The sequence below is a fragment of the Rhododendron vialii genome, chromosome 2a, assembly GCF_030253575.1.
Source record: "Rhododendron vialii isolate Sample 1 chromosome 2a, ASM3025357v1".
Lineage (NCBI taxonomy): Eukaryota > Viridiplantae > Streptophyta > Magnoliopsida > Ericales > Ericaceae > Rhododendron > Rhododendron vialii.
Window position 1 is genome coordinate 6,272,853 of NC_080558.1, and position 27,622 is coordinate 6,300,474.

At 37.1% G+C, this 27,622-nt stretch overlaps 4 protein-coding genes across 5 annotated transcripts in view; all 4 read left to right on the forward strand.

The window, feature by feature from the left end:
- The window catches only part of LOC131316767 (receptor-like protein 7), a 27,336-nt gene extending 13,265 nt beyond the window's left edge, over positions 1-14,071 (forward strand). Inside the window, exon 4 of the mRNA XM_058346205.1 lies at positions 13,921-14,071. The gene's annotated coding sequence lies outside the window, so the exon portion shown is untranslated. The remainder of the gene's footprint in view (positions 1-13,920) is intronic.
- On the forward strand, positions 10,822-12,214 carry LOC131317016 (receptor-like protein 7). Its single transcript, XM_058346599.1, has 2 exons — positions 10,822-12,087; positions 12,194-12,214. The coding sequence occupies exons 1-2, from the start codon at positions 10,822-10,824 to the stop codon at positions 12,212-12,214; spliced, it is 1,287 nt and encodes a 428-aa protein (XP_058202582.1).
- LOC131316769 (receptor-like protein 54) overlaps positions 12,183-27,622 on the forward strand; it is a 21,060-nt gene continuing 5,620 nt past the window's right edge. The window contains exons 1-2 of one of the 2 annotated variants that reach the window (XR_009197269.1): positions 12,183-13,713; positions 13,850-13,920. Coding sequence is in view for 1 of the 2 variants with exons in the window: in XM_058346206.1 (XP_058202189.1) it covers positions 12,283-13,713 (1,431 nt within the window). In the remaining variant the exon portion in view is untranslated. Of the gene's footprint in view, positions 13,714-13,849; positions 14,000-27,622 lie in introns of those variants that run through there. The other variant, XM_058346206.1, reaches the window with a different exon arrangement.
- LOC131317017 (receptor-like protein 7) overlaps positions 24,223-27,622 on the forward strand; it is a 3,642-nt gene continuing 242 nt past the window's right edge. The window contains exons 1-2 of the mRNA XM_058346600.1: positions 24,223-24,303; positions 24,615-27,536. Coding sequence (XP_058202583.1) covers positions 24,223-24,303; positions 24,615-27,203 — 2,670 coding nt within the window. The 3' untranslated portion in view covers positions 27,204-27,536. The remainder of the gene's footprint in view (positions 24,304-24,614; positions 27,537-27,622) is intronic.

Below are 27,622 nucleotides of genomic sequence, written 5' to 3' on the forward strand. Positions count from 1 at the left end.
CTTATTTCGGTATTTTTTACTTTTTGTAACTCTTTATTTAGCTTTTCGTTGTAATTTTTGTGATTAATTGTTCCTCTCAACAAAATGATAGGCGCGTAAATATTCACATTAGTGCTCCTTAATTTATTATTGCTAAAGCCCATTTATATTATTACTTAGAGTTTTATGCTTTTATTCTTGTGTTGTAGGTATCTAGAGGGTTTGATATAAAAAGCACAAAGTTAAGAATATTACATGATGTTTGAAGCGTCCATTGGAAGGTCATATGGAATCAAGAGTTCAGCACTGAACTAATTAGTCCACGGGCATTACCGAGGAAAATGGTTTGCAATTCAATTGGGTGATCCCAATGTTTATTAGTTTGATGACTAAATGGTGGGCCATGAAGTAAAAGGTTGAAAAGTCGGCTGGAAATAATCAAACGGAGAAAAAGATGGTTGCGCCGTATATAAAAGCAGAGCCCACCCACGACTTCGGAGGGACGACAGAAGTTCCGGAAATTACTTTGCAGCTTCAGACTTACGTTCTTTCATTCAGTGTTTTTTTCTCTTCAGGTTTTTAGAATTTTGTTCAATTACTCATATTCCGGTAATTCGTTTTAATTTCTATTCTTAATAAAAATTATTTGTTGGCATTTAATTAGTTGATATTTATTGTTTGTTTTTTATCTCGCGTAATAATAGAAGCATGTTTCAAATATGGTTTATTTTGTTTCTTGCTTAATAATGTGTGAGTAATCGTATAGATAGGGTCGTGGGTGATTAGCACACTGTGGCCAAATTGGACGCGTTTTGCTCCTATTTCGAAATAATAATGAAAAAGCAATTTTCAGTTAATAAAGTACGCCCGTTGGACGGACCTGGGCATCGTCGGAGCCCATGTGAATGGGGGAATGAGGATCCAAAACTCATTCTTTGCTGCGCATGGGGAAACAGCTACCATAAAAGTTCGCATATTTCGGGGTAGCTTTTTCTCTCTAAAGTCAAATATTTTAAGAACACCGATTGGAGCACATGAGTCCGGGACTGGTTGTGAGTGCTATGAACTCCATGACCGTACCTCTTCTTAATTATTCAAAAACCCTGCAATTTCCTAGGTTTTAGTTAATCTTAGCATTAAACAACAAAGAATGGCTACTTAAGAGCCAGTTTAAATAAGTAACAACCCGAGTTTTTGAGTCAACACACATCACTGTCTCTGTGGATTCGACTCCGGTCTTACCGGATATTGTGCTACGCCGATCTCAGCCCTACGTTTGGGGCAACCTGTTAATTGAGGACTAGGATTTAGCCAAGCACAAGATGAATTGGAAAAGTATAAGAATACATGGATCAATGTTAAAAAAATTCAAATAAGACGACATTTTAGATAAATAAGATAGCTGCAGTTTGAAACTTTTTTCGTTTTTAGTGAACTTTTTATTGCTTTCAGTTAATTTAGTACTTTTTAAACTCCTCTCATTGAGATTCTATTAATCCCAAAAATACGACGAAAAGATAAACAAAAAGTTATAAAAAATGAAAAATACTGAAATAAGTTTCAAATCGAAAAATAAAAAAGTACCAAAATAAGTTTCAGATTATAAATTTACAAGAAAGCAGCGTAATGAAATTCAAGCAATATATGCTAGGCCTCTAGCAGTGCCCAATCAAGACTGTTGAACTAGGATTAACACGAGGTGGATATATATCTTTTAGCTGGATTACCACATCCTTGCTTTCGATCATCGAAAATGATTTCCTCCTAGTCTCTTTCGATAATTTGCAGGAGTCTTTCCTCGTATTTCCGTATGTCTTTTTCTTTATTTCCGGTCTTTCCCCGTTCCTGGAAAAAAGGTTAATTTGGTTGATTTTTGTGTGATGTGTTAGCTCAATGAATGTTTTCATATTTGACTTGAGAAAACCCAAAATAAAAAAAGGATTAATTTGGAGCCACTCCAACGAGTCAAGAAAGAGAGTGACCTCTGGATAAGACCGGCAACACAATTTTCCTCCAAACACCACAGCTAGACATTTTGTTTGTGCGCAGATTTAGTTGGTCAACACTCTTGCATGATGGGTTTATTTTTCTTATTTTGGTTGAGTTGTGAGGCTTTATTATCTTGTGGACTCTCACAATTAATATAGTGTTCCTGGTTCGTACTTATAATTCATCTACGTGATGTAAATGATCTATTCTATCGATTGAAAAAAAGTGGAACAATATGTATTCTCCTGTAACTTATAACCAAATGGGACTCAATCCTCACATTACGTAGCAGAAGAAAAAACGTTTATTCCTAGTTATCTATTGCTATTGTTTCTTATGCGGATGTGATTGGGATGGAATATCCTAGAATTGTAAACACTTAATTATGTTTTAATGTTTTATTAATGCATTGTTGGTTTACCAAAAAAAAAAAAGAAATATCCACGTGTAAATTAGTGAATCTTGTTATTGGTGATTTAAATAATGTAGTTGATTATTTTCATTTAGCTAGATTTGCATTGAGGTGTTTTTTTTTTTTGCCCGGTTCTTTTACTAATCTAATGGGTTGGATATATCATCTTACTTTTAAGTTCTATTTATTATCTCAAAAATGAAAATTACAAGCCACAACTTCATCAATAGCGATATACTATTTTGGAGTTTTCACATGAACGGGCTAAAAACTTCACAGTTGTGTGGCATAAAAAATACATATTTAAAAGGAGTTTTATTTTTATTTTTTTTGTCATACGATAAAAGAACCTATTGCCCTATCCAAACCGATTACAAAGGATATCAAACTCCTCTCTATTGGATTTGAAGTGGTGTTATACAATCACGATGCCAACTGCTCTCGTTATCTATCTATACTAGTACTTCTTTTAAATGTACGAAGATGTTTCCTTCTTTTTGCTTTCCACAAATGCCCACAGTACTTGCAACTAATACCAGTCCTGTCCTACACCTCTCCCCAACCGACACAATTCAACCCAGCCCTTGCAACTATAAGAGTTTCCCGCTATTTGACAGCGGCAGCCCTCGGGCCGTTTACTCCTAGCGAAACGCTGCACCTGAAGCGGCGGCATGTAAACGCAAAAGATGTTTGTCTTCTACAAACAAACGGCTCCCCCAAACTATTACTCTGATTCTCTCCAACCGCTTCAATGTACATTCCCTCTGACTCCCTTCCATCTTCATCTCCAACCTTTGATGTTTGACTATTACAAAGACCCTAACCCGCCGACATCCGGCGAACACTAACCCGCTAATCGACATTCCCCAGCACTGACCGGGGAACCGTACTCATTGCCTATGTTTCTGCTGCCAAAAAAAAAAAATGCTTAGTAAGTTCAATCTTAAACTGTCTTCCCCCAACCCCCAATATTCGAAATTTGAAATTAATTCCTCTACGAACAGTATTTGTTACTTGCAAGTGGTGTACAATATCTTGCAAATCTGAGACCGGCAATGGGGAATCATTACATATCTCTATTTTACTACAAATTGACCTGATTCCTTCTCCTGTTTCATTGTTTTCCCTTTAGTAGTGGTTTCGCGCATAAGATATTTTTAGAAATGCCTCTTTGACTGGTCAAATAATATATTTGTAGAAATGCCTCTTTGACTGGTCAATTAATACAGTTGGGGCCTTGTCAAGATTGTGCACGCAAACTGTTTGACGAACAAAACGGAATCAAAACGAACATATAAACAGTTTATGACCTTCAAAAAAAATGATTTGGACTTCAAAAACATGTCTTGTTGTCAAAATCTATATCAGTAAATAGATTAAAAGTTAAAAGTATGGAACCAATAACATATATTTTGATAACAAAGAAAACAATATGGACCATGTAGAGAGGGGTTTGCGTAGATGTTGGGGGTCATGGCACCCTCTATTCCCAAGGTAGTTACATTTAGCCCATTGTTATTCAATCACATCTACGATAAAAAAAAATTGTGCACACTAAGCATGGCACCCCCAGTCCCTGTCATACGGTTTTCAAAGAAGAAATGGTGTTCAGATGTGTAAAATGGGGGCTCTTTTTGTGATTTTTGTGCCGATTTCATCTTACATGTGTATCTGAGTTTATTTTGAATGGGTCTCTATTCTGTTGAAATGTCGTTATATTAAGGTGATAACACTTGGATAGGGTTTACTGATTTTATAAAATTCTCAAATATGTACCAAGTACTGAAAACTTGAGCAATACAATAATGAATTTGTAAAACATTTGAGTTTATGGAGAGTAGAAAATGGCGGTTTACATTTGAACAAGTTTACATTGCCTTTCAAGAGGACGTCATGGTTTCTTGGTATTCCTGTTAAAGTCATTGTTTTGATCTTATCAAAAGAGGAGATTATGATTAAAGGGTTGGAGCATCAATGACCCCTCAGTGTACATTGCACTTTCTGGTTAAATTCTCCATGAAAATATGGATTGATGGTTGACTGTTGGACTCAATTCCAAATTCTTTTTGTCCTGCAGATTTAACTACTCTTTTGGACAGGCATCACATCAGAATCAAAACTGTAATAAGAACTACCAAGAGACATCGTGCTTTTAGGTCCAGTTCACCTAAATCTTGAGATTTCCTATCATATTTTATTGTCCTATTATTTTGCAAATGTTTTGAAAAAAGTAAGAAAAAGCTCCTGAAGTCTTCGTGCATTGTCCTCATTGTCATGTTGCAGAGTCGAGACCCTCTTACGATTGGATAAATTGGTAACTATGTTATGGGCTGCTTTCAAAATTGGAATACTTTATTGTTGTTTTCCTTCTTTAAAATGTTTTGATTGAGAGATTGTGGGTCTAACCTACAACGTCCACATGGAGAAATTGTTGGCTTTTTCTTAAACTATTCTTGAGTTTTAGTGGAAGAACCAATAGAAAATATGGAGGTAATGGACTGCCTATTCAGTCGGCAGAAAAATAGAGAAAACAGAGGAGGAGAGAGTTATCTCTCTGAAAAGTAGAGGAAAAGAAACGAAAAGTGGGGCTGCACTCTTGCCCTTTTCTCATTCAACATCACTTTAAATACGAGGCATTACACATGGGCTTTACCTAGCAATTGGGCTCATAACAAAACAAATAAAACTAGCCCATCACAAATATAAAATATAGCCCAAACACAAACATAACCTTTGGTCCAATTACAAAAAGATAATAAAGCATTAATTTTAACACTTCCCCTTAATGCTTTGTTGTAATACCCAACATTTCTCTAAAATATTGGAACTTTTCCTTTGAAAGAGCTTTGGTGAAAATGCCCACTACTTGATCTTCGGTTGCCCAATACTTGAGTTGAATCTCTTCATCTTCCACGGCCTCTCGAATGAAATGATGCTTGATCACAATGTGTTTGGTGCGGCTATGGTAGACGGGATTCTCTGTCATTACAATTGCGAACTTGTTGTCACACAAAATTGGAGTAGCTTCTCCTTGCTTTTCACCAACATCCTCCTTAGCCGGCGCCATATTGCTTGAGAGGTTGCCAATGATAACATACTCGGCCTCTTGCGGTAGATTGCGCAATGGTTTGTTACTTCTTAGATGCCCATGAGAAGACACCCGAGCCAAGTGAAAAAGCATATCCGGAAGTGCTCTTCATATCATCGATAAATTAGGCCCAATCACTATTACAAAATCCTAGCAATTTTGTATCAGCATTCTTTTCATACAAAATGCCATAATCAAGTATACCTTGTAAGTATCTCAAAACCCTCTTAGCCACTCCAAAATGAGTTTGGCTTGCATTGTAAATGAATCGGGATACCATGCTTGTAGCATACATGATATCCGCCCTTGTGATAGTCAAGTACAACAAGCTTCTATAAAGAGATTCATCCTTTCTGCTTCCATATTCTTTTGACAATTTCTCATTCCCAATCAAGGGAGTTGCAACCGGCTTGCATTCTCTCATCTAGAACTTCTCAAGAAGGGTTCTTGCATACTTTCTTTGACAAACGAAAATATCCCCTTTGCTTTGGTAAATTTCAATGCCCAAGAAATAATGCAAGGGACCCAAATCACTCATTTCATACTTCTTCATCATGTCTCTTTTAAAATCTTCAATCATTTTCACATTGCTACCGGTAAAAATCAAATCATCAACATAGATAGAAACAATAAGAATACCGGTGTTACGTACCTTGCCTCTTGATGTACAAGGTTGGCTCTCTTTTGCTTCTTTGAAATCCTCTTTCATTGAAGTAAGAGTCAATCTCACTATACCACGGCCGGGGTGCTTGCTTTAGCCCATATAAAGCTTTCTTCAACTTGTACATTTTGTTCCTTGCCTTTGACAATGAAGCCTTGAGGTTGATCAACAAACACTTCCTCCTCCAAGACAACATTCAAGAAGGTTGATTTCACATCAAGTTGATACAAGAACCATCCCTTCGATGCCGCTAAGGCTACAAGAGATCTAATTGTGTCATGTCGAGCCACCAGTGCGAATGTCTCTTGAAAATCAATTCCGGGTTGTTGAGAATACCCTTTTGCAACAAGTCTTGCTTTGTGTTTTTGAATGGAACCATCGGGGTTGAGCTTTGTTTTGAAAATCCACTTCACACCAATAACTTCTTTGTCTTTTGGCCTCTCCACCTGTTAATGTAATTGGCGATTTCCAGATGCGACAAAACCGTTGGAGTCTATATTTCTTCTTTTTCCATTTGGGTTTGGGACGTGATTTTATTTTGTCTAGATTAGATACTCTGCCTATTGGTTCAAGAGTTGATCCCGAAGGCCGTACCATGCATTTTGCTTGGAAAGGTATATGCATCTCATATGCATTTAGCTTAATATTTTTTCATGCATCATTAAAGCTTTTCAATTTCTTAATCTTTTATGAAATATCATGTATGCACTAACCTTATATTATTGGCCTTGTTTTATTTGAAGGAAAATTTTGTCTAAGGCCTTTTAAGTGCTTGTGCCTTAGTAGCGCCTTACCAGGCTAAGGCCCTTGCACGCGTGTTAAGAGCGCCTTAGTAGCGCCTTAGCAGACTAAGGCCCTTGTGCGCGTGCTAAGAGCGCCTTAGTAGGGCACTCCAGGATTTTTCCTTGCTTGGTCATATATAAGCTTGTTTTTCATTATTCTAGGACAATACTGCTCTTGGCCTCAAGCACAGCCCAGTCTATGGTCAGTGGTGGAACCATGCATTTTGGGAGTGACAAGAAAACTTTTGTAAGTTTTTCAATTTTCTAGTACGAAGAACATGGGGCTAGACACAACTATTTGCTCTCTTTCTTATAACGTAATATTCTATATTTTCTGTGGATGTAAATTTTTATTTTGTTTCATGTACGTGTTTATTTCTATGAATATTTTTGCTGACATGGGTGTGACATGGGTGTGACATGATAGTGGTATGAATGAGTGGGGTATAACTCAAGACCGTTCAACTAGGATTAACACATTTTTGCTTTCGATCATTAGTCAATTGTCGAAAATGATTTCTTTGTTGTCTCTTTAATGAGCAGGAATATTTTCAGAGTCTTTCCGTTTTTCTTTTCCTTTCTCCCGTCTTCCCTGTTTTCCGGGGAAAATTGTCTATAATAGATAAACGATCATGTCTTTTGAGGACACCATTTCGTGAAGGGTCATTCATCTCTCTCTCTCTCTCCCTCTCTCTCTCTCGAAAGTGGTAGGGTCATGGCTATTGTAGACACCGATTTGTTTGGATGGGTCATGACTATTCTAAGACATCAATCCTTATGATAAACATCCCTATCTAAATATACTTTTTTTTCTTTTCTTTTTTTTTTTTGAAATTTCATAACTAGCTCGCTTATCCGTGAGGTTATCCCCAGGACTTAGGCACGTACCCCATACCACTTTCAAATAAACACATACCACATAAATGGGTATTATACTTATCTATTCACAATTCATGTGAAAAGATGTTGCAACCGTTCACGAAAACTTCTCTCAAGAGACAAAAATTCAAAAAAAAAAACTAAATGAAAACCCATTTATTACTGATTTTTTTGCACACATAAATTCTGGAAATATTATTATTGACTTTGTTGTGACGTGGGAATGTTATCAAAACTGGTACGATAACCTTAAGATAGTTGATCTAGGATGGGGTAAGGGTGGATAAGTGTCGGGTTCTTCTCCTACCTGTATCGAATAGAACATGTTGAACAAAAGTGATTTTTTCTATTAATTGGTCAAGATTGAGGAAAGAATACACCTAATTGAAATTTTCTAATTCAAAAAAAAAAAAAAAGAGTAATTGAATAAAGTATACAAAGATTGATAAACGAAATTTTTGTAACTTTTTTAGAAACTTTCTATTTAGTTTCTAAAAATTAGAGAAATTGACGGATATTGGAATCCTTACTAGATTTAAAAAAGAAAAAGAAAAACGAAGTTCATTGCATACTGTCACGACCTACGACATCTAGAAACAGGTAGCAGCAATGACTGATTTTCTTATGGGACAGTTCGTGATGTTCACATACCCTATAAAGTTTGTCTATATGACTGTATCTTAAGGGCTCTAGACATGTTATTTTTGCTAAGTAAACTCTTAGTTGATATATACACGAGGAGAATTACCTATTTCAAAATCCGTTTTGTTGTGGATTTTAGCCCGCTTAATCCTTTTATAGACAATAAAAAAGATCTAGCCTAACACATCTTTGCTTTTAATCATTAGTCAACTGTCGAAAATGATTTCCTCGTCTTTTTAATGTGCAGGAATCTTTTTCGAGTCTTCCCGTTTGTCTTTTCTTTTTCTCGCGTCTTCCCCGTTTCCTGAGCGTCTTTCCTATTCCTGAGAAAAATTTGGTTGATTTTTCTGAAATGTGCCAATTCAATGAATGTTACATACTTGACTAAAAGAACCAAAAAAAAAAAAAAAACGATTTGGAGCCACTCTAACTAGTCAAGCATGAGATTGACCTCTGGATAACAACGCAACACAATTTTCCTCAAGGACACAGCTTTCTTGACTTGGGGTTTTCAGAACCACGCCTCTCTCTCAATACTGTTTTCAATAAGTTTTCTATCCGCTCATTACTCTCATCTCACTATCTATTTGTCTCAACTTATATTATCCCAACATCCTCCATGTAGAGCAGTTCACCACAATTTCATTTTTACACTGAACTGGTTGAAATATTTCAAATCTTGGATAGTCCATTATTGCAATTATTGATTATATCAACGTATAGTACAGATTTGAACTGTACCGTCCAATCTAAAGCTTAGACCGGAGAGAATTCATACCCCTATTCGAATCTTCGCTAACAGGGGTCACTTGATATCATAGCACTTGTAGCTTGCATTCTGATGGCATTCGTCACTTTATTACTTTAGCTATCCACTTTAAAAAACCAGCTTTATCAGCTTCGTTGACTTTTTAAGGTGTAATTTGGCCCAAAATTTAAAAAGACTTGTGCGGATGCTCTTAGGCTATTACGCAGTGTTGTAGTTGATTCTTTTCATTTGCTAGATTTGCTTTGTGGGGTTTTTTTTTTATTATTGGTAATCTAATGACTTTGATATTCATCTTACTTTAAGCATTATTTATTATCTTGAAATGAAAAACATATGCCACAATTTAATCATCATATTCTGATGTTTTCCATCACACGTAACAATTGTTTTGTTTTGCACTCTTCATTTTTTTCTATTTTTATTGACTTGGATGTGACATGAGAATGGTATCAACCTGTGGTACGTACGATAACTTAAGGCTATTGATCCAGGATGGGATCAACACGTCTTTGCTTTCGATCGTTTGTCGAAAATGATTTCCACCCGCTTCTTTAATGTGCAGGAATCTTTCGAGTCTTCCCGTTCGTCTTTTCCTGGGAAAATTAAGTTTGGTTGATTTTTCTTGCAATGTGCTAACCCAATGAATGTTATGTACTTGACTTGAAAAACCAAAAACAAATTAACGATTTGGAGCCACTCCAACTAGTCAAGCGAGAGACTGACCTCTGGATAACAACGCAACACAATTTTCCACAAGGACGCGGTAGACACTTTTGTTTGTAGTGATACTTTGGTGACCACATTTTGGTACAGCATTTTATGTTCTTTTGGACATGGCAAACGTACACTATCGTATTTCTTTTGGACATGACAAACTAATTACACTATCCTATTTCAAGGGGTTAAGGGGGGAGCTAGGGAGGGGCTAGTACTGGATCTGATCGAGCACTTGAGCTTGGAGCAACAGCTCTCCAACATGAATAACTCCGCCTTTTAGAGTATGAACAACTTTATCTGATAAAAATCTAGAATTTTAGCAGAACGTGATCTTCGACACCTTGGGAAATTTTCGTTGTAGATGCATGGTAACTACTTTTGAGATACTACCAATTGAAAATCAATTCAAATGTAAAGGTTTAACTTTTGAGATATTTTAAAGTTTCTGATCTGTTCATAAAATGCATACTCAAATTAAGAAATTTTAGGGATCTAATTGTAACGCAATGATGCAGGAAAAAAACTACTACTCCACCGTTGAAGCCAAATTCAAACAATACAGACTAGAAGTGACATTCACATTCGGCTGTACAGGATAGTATCAAACCCCAATCAAAGAGAGCAAACTGGAGCTAAGTCACATAACGGGCGTAAGCAAGCAAGAGCGTGAAAGAATTGTACCCGAAGATTTTGTGAACTTGAACTGGAGTGAGGGAACATGGACGGTACGTACTTGACTAAATACAAAGGGATTTGGAGTTACCCCAAGGATTCCACTAGAAGGGCTCCACTCATCGAGCTATCAGGGAGATGAGTCCCAAAACCCAACTATAAAAGAACATCAAAGGCATCAAGCTTTCTCATCCAAGATCTGGTAACTAGCGTTGGCTATATACGTACATCATGGAATATTCATGTTTGTATCTTCGCATTTACCTGGTCTTGTGTTGCTTTAATCTTATCATATTAACTTACTCATCCTCTTCTACGTGGCCATTATGCCACGAAAATGAGAGCAAGGCCTTGCTGCAGTTCAAGCACAACTTTGTCATTGACAAGCTTGCTTCTGTTGACGCTTCTGCTTATCCAAAACTTGAATCGTGGAAGCTACTTGATGGAAAGAGCAACGGTTGCTGCTCATGGGATGGTGTCGAGTGTGACCATGACACCGGTCATGTGATCGGCCTCGACCTCAGCAGTAGCTTACTCTATGGTTCTATCAACTCCAACAGCAGCCTATTCACCCTTCTCCACCTTCGTAGCCTAAACCTTGCTGATAATAACTTTAATTGCTCCGAAATGCCTTCCGAAATTGGAAATCTTTCAAGGCTGTCTAGTCTCAATCTATCCAACTCTGCATTTTTTGGTCAGATTCCTTCAGAAATCTCCTCTCTTTCCACACTGATTATCCTCGATCTGTCTGCGAAAATTTTTGGCGGGTTTCCACCTGTTTTGCTTAAAAGATGTTCGTTGTATGGTGAATTTCCAATGGACATTTTTCGTCTACCAAAACTGCAGATTCTTGATGCAGCTTGGAACGAAAATCTCACTGGCTCTCTACCTGAATTTCAAAACAATAGTCGCCTTGAGGAATTGATACTCACGGGCACGGGCTTCTACGGTAAACTCCCAGATTCAATTGGTAGACTTGAATCCTTACGTTATTTGAGTTTGAGTCAAACTTGTTTATCTGGGACACTTCCATCTTCACTTGGGAATCTAACCCGGCTCACTTTACTGAAACTTCAATTGTGCAACTTCAATGGCCAGATTCCTTCGTCGTTAGCAAACCTATCACAACTAACTATGTTATTAATTGGCTCTAACAACTTTGACGCAGGGCCACTTCCTTTACCGCCAGGGAAGCTACTCAAACTCACTGTCTTATCTGCACAAGGAATAAATTTACAAGGTGAGATCCCACTGTCGTTTGCAAACCTTACCCAACTTTCATATTTATTCATTGGCAGAAACAACCTCAAAGGTAAAATCCCATCCTGGTTCATGAACCTCACCCAATTAACATTACTAGGACTTGAAGACAATAACTTTCATGGCATGATTCCTAGATCAATCACTCAACTCAAGCGTCTTGAGCATTTGAGTCTCTATTCTAACAGCTTCACTGGTATAGTGGAGCTAGACATGTTTATGAAACTCCCAAACCTGGTCTCCTTGGGAATAGGGGAAAACAAACTAACAATGATAGACAAAAATAGTACCAATGGTACTCATCCACAGCTTGCTGCTCTACATTTGGGGTCATGCAACTTAGTCGAGTTCCCTAGCATTCTGAGATTTCAAGATAAATTGAAGACTTTATTTATTCACAATAACAAAATTCGAGGCGAAATACCAACGTGGATGTGGAACTCAAGCAAAGAAACAATGGTACTTGTCGACTTCAGCCAGAACTCCCTGACAGGCTTCGAGCAGCAGCCAGCGGTCATCCCCTGGCGTTTTCTCAAATATTTCCACCTCAGTTCTAACAAGCTTCAAGGATCGCTTCCCATTCCACCACCAAGCACCATTATTTATGATGCCAGAAATAATGGATTGACGGGAGCAATTCCACCGTTAATGTGCCAGAAGAATTCTCTTGGTATGCTTGATTTATCCAACAACCATTTAAGTGGCACAATACCTCCATGTTTGGCCACTTCCAGCGAGGATCTTCAAATGTTGAATCTAAGCGGCAATAGTTTCCACGGAAATATTCCTTCAACATTCACAATGAATTGCCCACTGTTAATGGTAGATTTAGGTCAAAACCAACTACAAGGGCCGGTGCCAAGATCATTGGCAAATTGTGCAATGCTGCAGTGTCTCGTTCTTCAAAATAATCAGATTGAGGATACCTTCCCCTCTTGGTTGGGAGATCTTCCTAAGTTAGAGCTTCTTTCTTTGGGATCAAACAAATTTCATGGCGCCATATGGCATCCCAGAAACAATTCAATGTTTCCAAAGTTACGGATAATTGACATCTCTTGCAATTGCTTTTCAGGTAAATTGCCAACAGAATACATTTGTAACTGGAATGAAATGAAACTGTTCAACAAAGAGAATTTGACATATATGCATGCAAATCAAAAAGTTCAATACCAGACACATGCCCGTCATCTGGCACTATCCACGTATACGGAGTTGCAGTACGATTACTCAATGAGAGTGGTCAGCAAAGGGGTGTACAGGTTATACGAAAAGATTCAAAGTGCCTTGGTAGTTGTTGATCTCTCAAACAACACATTTGTTGGGAATATCCCAGAATCCCTTGGAAGTCTTAGTGGGCTTCAATTGCTAAACATTTCCAACAACAAACTTACTGGTGCTATCCCCTCGTCGTTGGCAAAGTTGACAAAATTGGAGTCGTTGGACCTATCCCAAAACTTGCTCTCAGGACAGATCCCCCGACAAATGACCCAACTCACTTTCCTTTCAATCTTTAATGTTTCTCATAATCAACTCACTGGCCCTATACCTCAAGGGAAACAATTTGATACATTCGACAATAGTTCGTATGATGGGAATTTGGGATTGTGTGGTGTCCCTTTGTCGAAGTCATGCAGAAATTCAATGACCTCACCACCACCTCCGCTTATATTTCGAGGTCACGATCTTGAGTTTTCGAGTGGTATTTATTGGATGGTCATAGCCTTGGGATATGGAAGTGGGTTAGTAGTTGGGTTGGTTATTGGGACAACTCTGACGACGAGGAATCACGAATGGTTTGTCGACACCTTTGGGAGGGGGAAGAAATTTCAGAAGAAGAAGAAATGCAAGGGCCGAAGAACCTAAGTAAGCAAGCAACATCCATTCTATCACTTTGTTTTACTCATTTTTTCGTGCTATTAGCTTTCGTGAAGTGATTAGTATATATTCCATCGATTGTAAAATTTCTAACTTCGTATCAGTGCGGAAATTGGTTTTGCAGTTGTTGGCAACGAAACTGTGGTTTCTTTCTTCAGTACTACTTTTGTGCTTGTGCTGCCATCTTGGCTAGAGGTTATGTTAAATAAAAGGGTCAGGAATTAAGGATATGCAGGTTTTAGCAGTGGAATACTTGCAGCGTTGTTGGGTTTCTAGAGTGCACAAGAGAGATCTTCCTGGTGCTTTTGTTCTTGCTCGTTTAGTTGCTACAAGAAATGATAACATGTAGTTCTTCATATTGCAGTTGTCTTTCGATTACTCATGGTCTTGTCACTTATCAAGAAATTTTCCCTAGTTGCCCTTTTTACTTGAGTACTTGATATGCAGATGGGCTACTACTATCTGTATCTGTATCCATGTATGTTAGGAATATTGCTCTGAGCACCATATAACAATCTTTAGAGGATTCACCGCACCTATATATATATGTTGGGACTAAAATGAAGGTCTCGCCGTGTGTCACGAACTTTGATTAGTACTAAGCCATGAACACGAAGTACTTTCCCATTGAGCAAATGATGTTCACAGAATCCTAATCTGTCGTCGTAATAATGTTCACAAAATCCTTTCTTCGACTTCTATGTGCATGACTGTCTTTGTTTGGGTAAGTTATGCGTATGAATCTTGGTTAGGCATGGCAACAGGGGTGGGGCGAATTTTGCCGTACCCAACCCAAAAAGTATCACATCGATCCCCCTAAACCGAACCTTACTGGGTAATTCTTGGTTGCTCTTGTATGTTAGTATGTAATCCCGACCCCGACTCGAACCAAGAGTCTTGGTTACTTTCCCAGTAGTATTGAAGTTTTAAAGTGATTCATTCTAAGAACACAATCTTGTGTATCTGAAATCAAGTTGATAACTCAATCCAAAACACCGATTGAAATGACTCCTTGCGAGCCTTTAGACAATACCACTCTTGGCCTCTAGCGCAGCCCAATTCATGGTTAGTGGTGGAACGATTTTGGGAGTGAAAAGAAAACTTACAAAAGTTTTTCAATTCTATTGTACGAAGAACATGGAGCTAGACACAACTATTTCACGTTCAAATAGACCCACCATATATATAACTCGAGACTGTTGAACTAGGATTCACACATCTTTGCTTTCGATCATTAGTTAATTGTCGAAAATAATCCCTCTTTGTCTCTTTAATGTGCAGGAATCTTTCCTAGTCTTCCCGTTTGTCTTTTCCTTTTCCCGTCTTCCCCGTCCCCAAGGAAGCGTTTGGTTGATTTTTCTGCTTGGGTTTGCACAAATGAAGACAGACAAAATATCCACTAAGAAAAATGATACTTTTCGGTGTAAGAGCTTCTCCAATCCATCTCTCACTCTTTCTCCTTTTTGGAGACTCAAAAAAGTATATTCTATTCAAAAAGTAATTTTGGAGAATTGACCGCGTCGTATCGTGTTAAAAATATACTAATAAAATCTTGGAGTTAACTACTACTCCGTAGAATAATGGTTAAGACTGAGTGTCGAATCTGCAAGGATAGTATGACTAAGTTACTATAATTTCAATTAACTTTTAGATTAATTCAGAAGAAACAGATTTGTGTTGTTTGATTTCAGAAAACTAATTAATTAAGAATGCTACTAATTATTTGATTTGAAAACTAATGAGAAAAAGATTTAGGGTTTCGAATCCACCCCGACCACGTAACAACAATATGCATAGGCTAGGTTTAACATTCGAATCATTAAAGACTATCGTTAGAGCTTGCAATCCCTTCCGATAATCGTCAAGAAGATAATTGAGTTGTTAAAAGGCATAGACTATCACATAACACGGACCGTCTCAGAAGTAGCATAATCTATCTCAGAACTCCAACCACAATCAAAGAATACCATTGTTTAACTCCGTATTTGAAAACAACGAATATAAATACGAAACAAATTAAAAGTATTAAAATCATTCCATAAAACTGAAATGAGTTCTAGCTAAACAATCGATCCAAATATTAAAACCTAAATCTATACATATACAAAGTTACTTGAATCGATGCTTCATCTTCCCCCTAGAGAATGGAGTTAGCCGGCCATGGGCTCCGAAGTCCAGTTCTCGTGATGTCGTGCGTTGTGTTGCCCGTCCAAGAACTGACTTCCCCCGGCCGAGAGATTCTTCTTTTCCCCGTCCAAAGCTGCCGCCAAGTCAGCAGTCATCATAGTTCTTAAATAGGTAGGGCTTTAATGTATTAATTGCATAGAAGCCCTTTGGACATTGTCTAATAATTAATTGGAGGCTCCACTTTAGAAAGTTCTGTACTTTGACTCCAAACTCCTTTGTGTGCACAACATATGATTAGAATTTGATCAATTCCCATCTTTGCGGCTAGGCTTGTTAATGGACCGGATCCAATCCGAAAAATCCGATCCGGATTCAGATCCGACAATGTCAATCCGAAATCCGATAATCTGAATCCGGTAATTCAAATACGGATTCGGTTCGGATTGGATTAAATCCGTTATCTATCTGAATCCGAACTTTATTTTTTTAAATTTTTTTTTAAAAAACAGTAAATTTTTAATTTAGAAAAAAAAATGTTTTAAGTTGTATTTTTATTTTTACTTTTTATTTTTATTTTTTAAATTTTTTTCGGAAAATACGTTTTTTTGAAAAAAAAATATTTTTTTTTTGCTAAAATTTTTGAAGTAAAAAAAGTTTTCGGATCGGATCCAAAGTTTTCGGATTCGTATCCGGATTACCACTATCTGATTCGAATTTTATCGGATCCGGATCGGATTTGGGTCTTATCGGATCCGGATCGGATTCGGATCTGTCGGATCCGGCCCATTGATAGGCCTATTTGCGGCAATGCTCCACAAGACCTTCCAAATTACACGTTTTTGCACCCATCGGTCTCCATGACCTACAAACACTACAAAACACTAAAATATATCAAGTAACAATGTAAACGAACCAACAAAGTATAGATTAGGTGGATTAAATAGGTGTTTTTCAGCACCTATCAAGAATCCACAACTCCAACCCAATTCTCCATTTTTCACCTTCAAAACTCCCCCCAATTAGGAAAAATTTCAAAAAAGCCCCTGAACTTTCGGACAACTGGCAAAAAATCACCTGGACTTTCACTATTAACAAAAAAACACCTAAACTTAGCATTCCGTTAACAATTAAACCCCTGCCGTCCAATTCCGTCAATTTGTAACGGATGGATCTAACGGAAGGTGTTAACTTTTTATTTTTTTTACTTTTTACATTCAAAAATTACTTTTAACTCTTTCTTTTTTTATTGGTAAATAAATATGTAATAAAGTTATTTTTTTTCTTATTATTTATCGAAAATTACTTTAATCCTATTTTTATTTTCAAATTTTACCTTTCCCCCCTCTCTCTCTCTCCCTTTTTTTCTTATTAGAATCAACTCCACACCACCAATTAACCCCACAACCAACCGCCAAAACCTTAGCCACAATTTTAGAAATTCAAAAGTTCTTTTAACCTCCAAAAATTACTACTTTTTACTCATTCTTTGTAACTTTTTCTTTTTTTTTTACTACTTTTACTTCCAAAAATTACTTTTAACTCATTCTTTTTTTAGTCATAAATAAATATGCAATAAAGTTCTTATTTTCTTGCTCTTTTCCAAAAATTATTCGCCCCCATTTTTTAACTATTTACGAAAATTATTTTAACACCCCCCTGCTTCCCCGCACCCCGCCCCATTTTTCTTTTTTTTACTTTCAAATTTAACCCCACAACCAACTAATAGAGGAATTTGGGTTTCTCCAAACTGATCGGTGGAGAGAAGAGGGGGGAGGAAAAAAACTTTGATAAATAGTGAGAAAAAAACTTTATTTCATATTTATTTACTACTAAAAATAAAGAGTTAAAAGTAATTTTGGAAGTAAAAAATATAAAAAAAAACAAGAATGCTAAAAAAAAGAGGTTAAAAGTAATTTTGAATTTCTGAAATTAGAGCTAGAGCTTTGGCAGTTGATTGGTGGAGTGGGGTTAAAGTTCTAAAAAAAAAAGAGGGAGAGGGAGAGAGAAGGGGAAAGGTAAAATTTGAAAGTAAAAAAAAAGATGGTGGTTAAAGTTATTTTTGTAAATAGCAAAAAATAGAGTTAAAGTAATTTTTGATAAATCGTAAGAAAAAAAAGAACTTTATTGCATATTTATTTACCAATAAAAAAAGAAAGAGTTAAAAGTAATTTTTGAATGTAAAAAGTAAAAAAAAAAAAAAAAGTTATCGCCTTCCGTTAGCTCCATCCGTTAGGACTAGACGGAATTGGACGGCAGGGGCCTAATTGCTAACGGAATGCTAAGTTTAGGTGTTTTTTTATCAATAGTGAAAGTCCAGCTGTTTTTTTGCAAGTTGTCAAAAAGTTCAGAGGTTTTTTTGAAATTCCCCCCCCCACCCAATTATTCCTCCATTTATTGTTCGATATTGTTTTTTTTCTCTCCTTTCATTAGATGGATGTTTTTTCTCATTTCAACTCATTATTCAAACCAATACAATGATAGGATAGTGTAAATAAGAAAAAAATAATATTATAAGTTCCAATGATTTGATTTTACATTTGATGTTATTTCAAAATGCATTTACATATACTTATATTAGACTCATTTTGAATGTATTATTATTATCTTTCCAATAGTACCAATTTATAGAAAAAGGATGCATAATGTAGGTAAAAGTTATACTCTCTCCGTCCCTAAATAAGTATCCGGCGCGCAAAATTAGGCCTTCAAAAAGATGCATTTGTTTCGTTAAAAAAATTAATTTTTTTTCACAAATCAATAGATAGCAATAAGTTCTACTAGATTGTGAAAAAAAATTAATTTTTTTAATAAAAAAACATGCATGTTTTATAAAACCTAATTTTGCGCACCGGACACTTATTTAGGGATGGAGAGAGTATGTAATTGACGAAATTCTAGCAAAAAAGTAAATAGAATATTAGTGAAGGGGAGAAATGGAGATAGGTCTCCATTTAAGAGGAGACCCTCCAAATATGGACAATGAGAATTGAGTTTCCATTTTGCATGGAGACCCCAAATGGAGATAGGTTGGAGAACATGCATTCTCCAAAATGGAGTTTTAGAGCTCAAATGGAGATGAGTTGGAGTTGCTCTATTGAACGACTTTACAAAGGATTTGTTTATAGACTTGTAAACACCCTTTCGTTAAATGTCATGCCTTTAATAGATAAACGATCATGTCTTTTGATGACATCATTTCGTGAAGGATTCATTCATGCCTCTCAGTCCCTCTCCCTCCCTCCCTCTTTTTTTTTTTTTTTTATTCTTTTGAAGGTGGTAGGATCAACAAAAAACGATTTGGAGCCACTCTAACTAGTCAAGCAAGAGGTTGACTTCTGGATAACAATGCAACCCAATTTTCCTCAAGGACAAGACTTTGTTCACGGGTTTTGAGAACCATGCTCCTCTCTTAGCACGGTTTCCAATAAATTTCTTATCCATGCCCTTCTCTCGGCTCTTTTGTATCGACTTGGCTCATTTAAAGAGGCTCGTTAAGTAAATTAGCTAGGCTTGGCTCGTTAAGGGCTCGACTTGTTCACAACCAAGCCGAGCTCGAGCTTGAGTTTTAGGCTCAATTCGTAAATGAGCTGAACTCGAACACTACGAAGCTCGGCATGGCTCATTTACACCTCTACTTGTTCATGACAATATTTAGGGGTCCACGACGCTTTTTGTCACATTGTAGTTGCATGGAAAGTGCTCGCTCTATACATGCCAACCGCATTGCCATTTAATTGCGGTTCTTGTGGTGGTAATCTATCTATTCTAATATACAAAGGGAGAATCTCCTTTGGTGTAACCAAAATATTTCTGTTCAAAAAAAAAAAAAAAAACCTAAATATTGATGTTCTGTCACAAAAGCCATTTCTCTTACCCCAAAGAGAAAATAACTGTCTGGGCAAAAAATAACTATTATTTCTATTGAACAAAATATAACTGTCGGGGCAAGAAGGTAAAATCGCCCTTACCCAACTGTCATACCCCAAGTTTTCCCTCTCTTCTTGCTGTAAACAGTTGTTGTCACGGTGGGAGCTATCACTCTCATCCCACCGTCTCCCACCGTGACATTTCTTCCCCGCCCAACATTAATGGAGGGGACCACACATCTTCTTCAAGGAAATTTCTCTGACAATAATTCTAAAACCTTCTTCAACTTCTAGGTAATTTCCCCGACAATAATTTGCCTGAACCCTTTCACATTTTCATCTTTCTTTTCTTATTTGCACTTTTTTCATTTCCACATAATAAGAAAACTTCACATGTGTTCTTACGGAGTATTTCTTAATTTGTTTGTTTACACTTACCACGTTCAATTTGTTCAGAAAACTTTATAGCGCAAAAAGAACTACAATTAGTTTACCATTTTTTTTGGGTAAACCGATTAGTTTACCACTAGAGGATAGGAAATGCGATGCGTGTGCAAATCGAATTTTGACAAAATTTGTATAAATACTTTCCACTTATTGTTTGATTGAATTTTCACAAATTTTGTCAAAATTCGACTTGCACACGCGATCTGGCCTCTACTGTCTTTTATGAAAGTTGATTAACCACTTTCTTATAGCTAATCACAACCCTATCGTTATCTCATTCATCACCGATTCGACTGTAAGAGATTTGATTCATTTTTCTAGACTTATTATTATGTCACATTTACTATCTGATGTCACTCTATAATTCCGTTGGAATTTGACCCTTTCTCGTCCTTAATTTGGACTGGACAAGATATTCCAAATCTGAATCGTTCATTGCTACAATTAATGATTCGAACTTTTGATTACACTATTGTATATTACAGATTTGAACTATCATGTCCAGTCTAAAACTCACCGGAGAGAATCTGGACCCAATTCCTAGTCCATGCCTATCATCATCTTCCCTAATGGCCACGGGGGTCACGTCTAGCTATCATAGGTTGTAATGTGCATTCTGACCGCCTCTATTTGCTTTCCATCCTTAGTGGAAAATGGTTTCCTCCTGTCTCTTTAACGTGCAAGAATCTTTTCAAGTCCCTTTTCAAGTCTTCCAGTTTTAGTCTTTTCCTTTCTCCCATCTTCCACGTTCTGTTTCAAGACTTTCTATTTGTCTTTTCCTTTCTCCCGTCTTCCACGTCTATCTCCCTGGAAATGTCTGGTTGATTTCTTACTGTTACATACTTGACCTGAAAAATTAGCCAAGCAAGAGATTGACTAGCCTCTGGGTAACAACTCAACACAATTTCCCACAAAGACACGGTAGACACTTTTTATTTGCCGTGATACTTTGGTAACCCCATTTGGGTACGTAACGCATTTTATGTTCTTTTGGACATGGCAAACTTTTTTTTTTTTGCTCGGCAAAAGAAACTTTTATAAATCTTGAAAGGTTACATCGAGGGGGAATATTGAAAGCACACGACGCTTACGAGATCAGACAAAAAGAAAAAAAGGGAGAAACACTAAAATAAGCATCCAACAAAGAGTTAGACGAATCACTTGACACACTACAAACACAATTATAATTTCACCATTCTAACTCCATCAAGGAAACCTTTAAAATCCTCCATAGTATATACCTTGATATCGAACTTTACCTTAATCCACATCGCGACTCTGGTTTTGATCACCTCACCCACTTGCCCTACTCCTATCGAAACATTATTGAATACGTAGTCATTCCTCACCAACCACAATAACCAAATTGTAGCAAAGAATGTTGTTTCCCAAATTGGACATGACCAAACCAAATTGGACATGGAAAACTTACACTATCGTATTTCTTTTGGACACAGCAAACTTACAATATCCCATTTCTGAGGGGTAAGGGGAGCTGGGGAGGGGCTAGTACTGGTCCTCCGAGCACATGAGGTTGGAGCAACAGCTCTCCAACATGAACAACTCTCACCTTTTCGAGTATGTACAATTTAATGTGATCATAAAATTTAGAATTTTAGCAGAACGGGGTCTTTTACAGCTTGGGAAATTTTCTCTGTAGACGGTAACTACTTTGACATACTACCAAGTACCAACAGAAAATCAATTCAAAAGCAAAAGGTTTAACTTTGTGAGCAAATACTGATCGATGTTTTAAAGTTTCAGATCTGATTAATTAAAGAGGCTTAATCTTGAGCAATGGGAAATAGAAATAGGATTGCAGAGATAATCAACCAACCAAAGGAGTACTGTGTATTAGATGATTATATATATTTACTTGATCCTTTAACAGACAATGCCTCTGACTAGGAACAAAAAGAACCACACATTGCTCCAAGACTCTTTGAAATAACATAATAATGTGTTTCATGGAAATTGTTTTTTCAGAATTCATATTGTTCAAACAATATATGCATAGTCAAAGAAATTTTAGGCATCTAATTGTAACCCAATGAAGCCGAATTCAAACAAAACAGACTAGAAGTAACATTCACATTCGGCTAATGTGAAAGAATCGTACTGTAGGATTTTGAGATTTTAACTGGAGTGAGGGAACATGGACGGGACTTGACTTACAATGGGTTTTCGACTTACCCAAAGGACTCCACTAGAAGGGGTCCACTCATCTCTCGACCTTTCCATTGTGTGGTCATGTCATTAGGCTCGACCTCAGCAGTAGCTTTCTCTACGGTTCAGTCAACTCCAACAGCGGCCTATTCATCCTTGTCTAGCTTGGTAGCGTATATATTCCCGATAATAGGTTTAATTTCTTCGAAATACCATCCAGAATTGGACATTTTTTGAGGTTGACAAGTCTCAATCTATCCAATTTTGGATTTTTTGCTCAGATTCTTTTAGAAATCTTATCTCTTTCCAAATTGGTTAATTAACCTAGATCTTTCACTTAGAATAGATTGGTATTCTGAAAGTCTTTTGAAACTTGAAAAACCTAGTCTAAGAGATCTAGTTCAAAACCTAACCATTCTTGCAAATATAAGTGAAATAACTTTAAAATTTGGATTTCTTAAACTGATTTTACTTGTCTTTAGTGGTATTTAAAATAACTATTCTTTACGAATATAAGTCAAGCTATTTCACATATGTATCTTTAAAGTGGTTATTTCACTAAATTACTCATACTCTATTATTTATGAATTGTTTTAGGTATTATCAATAGCTGGATAAAAGTTGGATTTTTTAAACTAATTTCACCTGTGCCTAATGATCTGCACAATTTATTTCATGCAGTTATCTTTCAAGTGCTTATTTCTCAAAAATTCTGGTTAAGCCTAATAATTTTTATCACTTTTAATTTATCCAAACAGCACAATTCAACCAAACGCTTAGAATTTTGACGGAATTAGCAGATTCAAAACAATCTTAATAACCACCAACGAACCCTTTTTTTAATAGCCTTAGGAGAACTCACCATTAATACGCAACCCTATATTAGCCTCCTAGGTAACACATATGTATATTCCTATAATTAATATTGTGTATATTTTTTTGATGTTATGCAACATCATACATCAGCTAAATTAATACTCCACCATGAATTATTTTTCATCCTTGTGCATTTTTTTTCCCGACTTCTTAAGTCTGTCGATGCTTTTTTTATAGAATTATTGCTCCATCATGTCAGTAAGTATCTCAAAAGGAAAATATTATAACTAGGATTCATTTTTTAATGAATGAAGCCAATACGCTCTTTTTCTCGACCTTATTCCAGAAAATTGGATTGAAATCATAATTTTTTCTTCTTGGATTAATTTCGTATTAGCAAAGCAATAATTCCTCATGCTATAATTATTTCCACGAACAATCATGTAGTAAAACCAAAACATAGACTTTGTTTGGTTCTCCTCTCAGAAATAATCTCTCAAAAAATTTTGACTGTTTCGTTATCCATGTTTTTTCGTCTTCAGTGATTTTGTCAAATTTTTACCACTTCTAATTTTTGTCTGTTTCGTCATCGAGCACATGAGCTTGGAGCAACAGCTCTCCAACATGAATAACTCTACCTTTTCGAGTATGAACAACATTATCTGATAAAAAGTGTAGAATTTTAGCAGAACACGGTCTTTTACAGCTTGGGAAATTTTCATTGTAGATGGTAAGGAAAATCAATTCAAAAGTAAAGGTTTAATTTTTGATATATTTTAAAGTTTCAGATCTGATTAAATAGGTTGCACAGACTAATCTCGAGCAATGGGAAACAGAATTAAACCAATACTTTTTGATATAACATACTAATTGAAACCACTGATATTGTTCATACAATGCATACTCAAAGAAATTTTAGGCATCTAATTGTAACGCAATGATGCAGGAAAACAACTACAACTCCACCTTTGAAGCCAAATTCAAACAATACAGACTAGAAGTGACATCCTCATTCGGTTGAACAGGATAGTATCAAACCCCAACCAAAGAGAGCAAACCGGAGCTAAGTCACATAATGGGCGTACGCAAGCAAGAATGTGAACAAATTGTACCGGACGATTTTGTGAGCTTGAACTGGAGTGAGGGAACATGGACGGTACGTACTTGACTAATTACAAAGGGATTTGACTTACCCCAAGGATTCCACTAGAAGGGGTCCACTTATCTCTGGACCTTTCCATTGTGTGAGCTATCAGGGTAGATGAGTCCTAAAACCCAACTATAAAAGAACATCAAATGCATCAAGCTTTCTCATCCAAGATTTGGTAACTAGCGTTGGATATATACATACTCCATCATGGATTCATGTTTGTATCTTTGTGCATACCTAATCTTGTGGTGCTTCAATCTTGTCATATTAACTTACTCTTCCTCTTCTACGCAACCATTATGCCATGAAAACGAGAGCAAAGCAAAGCCTTGCTGCAGTTCAAGCAAAATTTTGTCATCGATGAGTCTGCTTCTGTTGGCCCTTCTGCTCATCCAAAGCTTGAATCATGGAAGTTACTTGATGGAAAGAGCAACGGTTGCTGCTCATGGGACGGTGTCGAGTGTGACCACAACACTGGTCATGTGATCGGCCTCGATCTCAGTAGTAGCTTTCTCCGTGGTTCTATCAACTCCAACAGCAGTCTATTCACCCTCGTCCACCTTCATAGCCTAAACCTTGCCGATAATGAGTTTAATTTCTCCGAAATACCATCCAGAATTGGACATCTTTCGAGGCTGACGAGTCTCAATCTATCCAAATCTGGATTTTTCGGTCAGATTCCTTCAGAAATCTCATATCTTTCCAAATTGGTTATCCTCGATCTGACTTCGGAAATTGATTTGTATTCTGAAAGTCTTTTGAAACTTGACAAACCCAATCTAAGAGACCTAGTTCAAAACCTAACCAACCTGAAAGAACTTAACCTTTCTATGGTGAACATATCTTCTCCAGTGCCAAGTGTTTTGTCAAATATATCCTCTCTAACAACTCTTAGGCTAAAAAGTTGTTCGTTGTATGGTGAATTTCCAATGGACATCTTTTTTCTACCAAAATTGCAGATTCTTGATGTAGCTTGGAACAGAAATCTCACCGGCTCTCTACCTGAATTTCAAAGCAATTTTCGCCTTACAGAAATGATATTCTCGAGCACGGGCCTCCATGGTAAGCTCCCAGATTCAATTGGTAGACTTGAATCCTTACTTTATTTGGGTTTGAGCCCAACTAGTTTATCTGGTACGCTTCCATCTTCACTTGGCAATCTAACCCGGCTCACTTTCCTGTCCCTTCAATTGTGCAAGTTTAGTGGTCGGATTCCTTTGTCCTTGGGAAACCTATCACAACTAACTGAATTTTCAATTGGCCTTAACAACTTTGACGCAACACCACTTCCTTTACCGCCAGGGAAGCTACTCAAACTCAGTCACTTGTATGCCTTCGAAATGAATTTAGTTGGTGAGGTCCCCTTGTCGCTTGCGAACCTGACCCAACTTTCCTCTTTAGTCATTGGCCTAAATAACCTGGTAGGTAAAATCCCATCTTGGTTCATGAACCTCACCCAATTAACATTTGTAGATCTTTCACAAAATCACTTCCATGGCACGATTCCTAGCTCAATCACTCAACTCAAGCTTCTTAATGTTTTGAGTCTTCATTATAATAGCTTCACTGGTATTGTCGAGCTAGACATGTTTATGAAACTCCCAAACCTGGTCTCATTGCAAATAGGGGGAAACAAACTAACAGTGCTCAGCAAAAATAGCACGAATGGTACCCTTCCAATGCTTGAATCCCTAAAATTGGAGTCATGCAACATAGTCGAGTTCCCTAGCATTCTAAGATTTCAAGATGAATTGCAGTTGTTTACAATTAACAATAACAAAATTCGAGGCGAAATACCGACATGGTTGTGGAACTCAAGTAAAGAAGCAATGGAATATGTTGACTTTGGCCAGAACTTTCTGACAGGCTTCGAGCAGCAGCCAACTGTCATCCCATGGCATTCTCTAATAGTTTTCAACCTCGACTATAACGAGCTTCAAGGATCGCTTCCCGTTCCACCGCCCTGCACTGCTATTTATAATGTCCACAATAATGCATTGACGGGAGCAATTCCACAGTTAATGTGCCACAAGAATTCTCTTCGTATGCTTGATTTGTCCAACAACAATTTAAATGGCACAATACCTCCATGTTTGGCCAGTTCAAGCGAGGATCTTTTAATGTTTAATCTCAGTGGCAATAGTTTCCACGGAACTATTCCTTCAACATTCACAATGAATTGCCAACTGTTGATGATTGATTTAGGCCGAAATCAGCTACAGGGGCTGGTCCCTAGATCATTGGCAAATTGCGCAATGCTGGAGTGTCTCATTCTTCAAAATAATAAGATTGAGGATACATTCCCCTCTTGGTTGGGAGCTCTTCCTAAGTTAGAGCTTCTTATTTTGGGATCAAACAAATTCCATGGCGACATAGGGGGTCTCAGACACAATTCAATGTTTCCAAAGTTGAGGATTATTGACCTCTCTTGCAATGGCTTTTCAGGCAATTTGCCGACAAAATACATTCATAACTGGAATGGAATGAAAATGATCAACAAAAAGAATTTTACATATATGCATGCAAATCCAGATATTCAAGTCAAGTTTTTTCCCATTCCAACATCTCCTGTGACAACCGTTATTGCGTTTGTTTATGAATACTCAATGAGAGTGGTCAGCAAAGGGACAGAGAGGTTATACGAAAAGATTCAAATTGCCTTGGTGGTTGTTGATCTTTCAAACAACACATTCATTGGCGATATCCCAGAATCCTTTGGAAGTCTCAGTGAGCTTCAATTGCTAAACATTTCCAACAACAAACTTACTGATGCCATCCCACCATCGTTGGCAAAGTTGACAGAATTGGAGTCGTTGGACCTATCCCAAAACTTACTCTCAGGACAGATCCCCGGGCAACTAACTCAACTAACTTTCCTGTCAATCTTTAATGTTTCTCATAATTGATTCACTGGCCCTATACCTCGAGGGAAACAATTTGATACATTCGAAAATTGTTCGTATGATGGGAATTCGGGATTGTGTGGTATCCCATTGTCAAAGTCATGCAGAAATTCAATGACCTCACCACCACCTCCGCCTATATTTCGAGCTCACGATCTTGAGTTTTCAAGAGGTATTTATTGGATGGTCATAGCCTTGGGATATGGAAGTGGGCTAGTAGTTGGGTTGGTTATTGGCACAACTCTGACGAGGAGGTATCACGAATGGTTTGTCGACACCTTTGGGAGGGGGAAGAAACTTCAGAAGAAGCCGAAAAGGAAGGGCCGAAGAACCTAAGTAAGCTAGCAACCTCCATTCTATCACTTTGTTTTACTCATTTTTCCGTGCTACTAGCTTTCGTGAAGTGATTATTATATATTCCG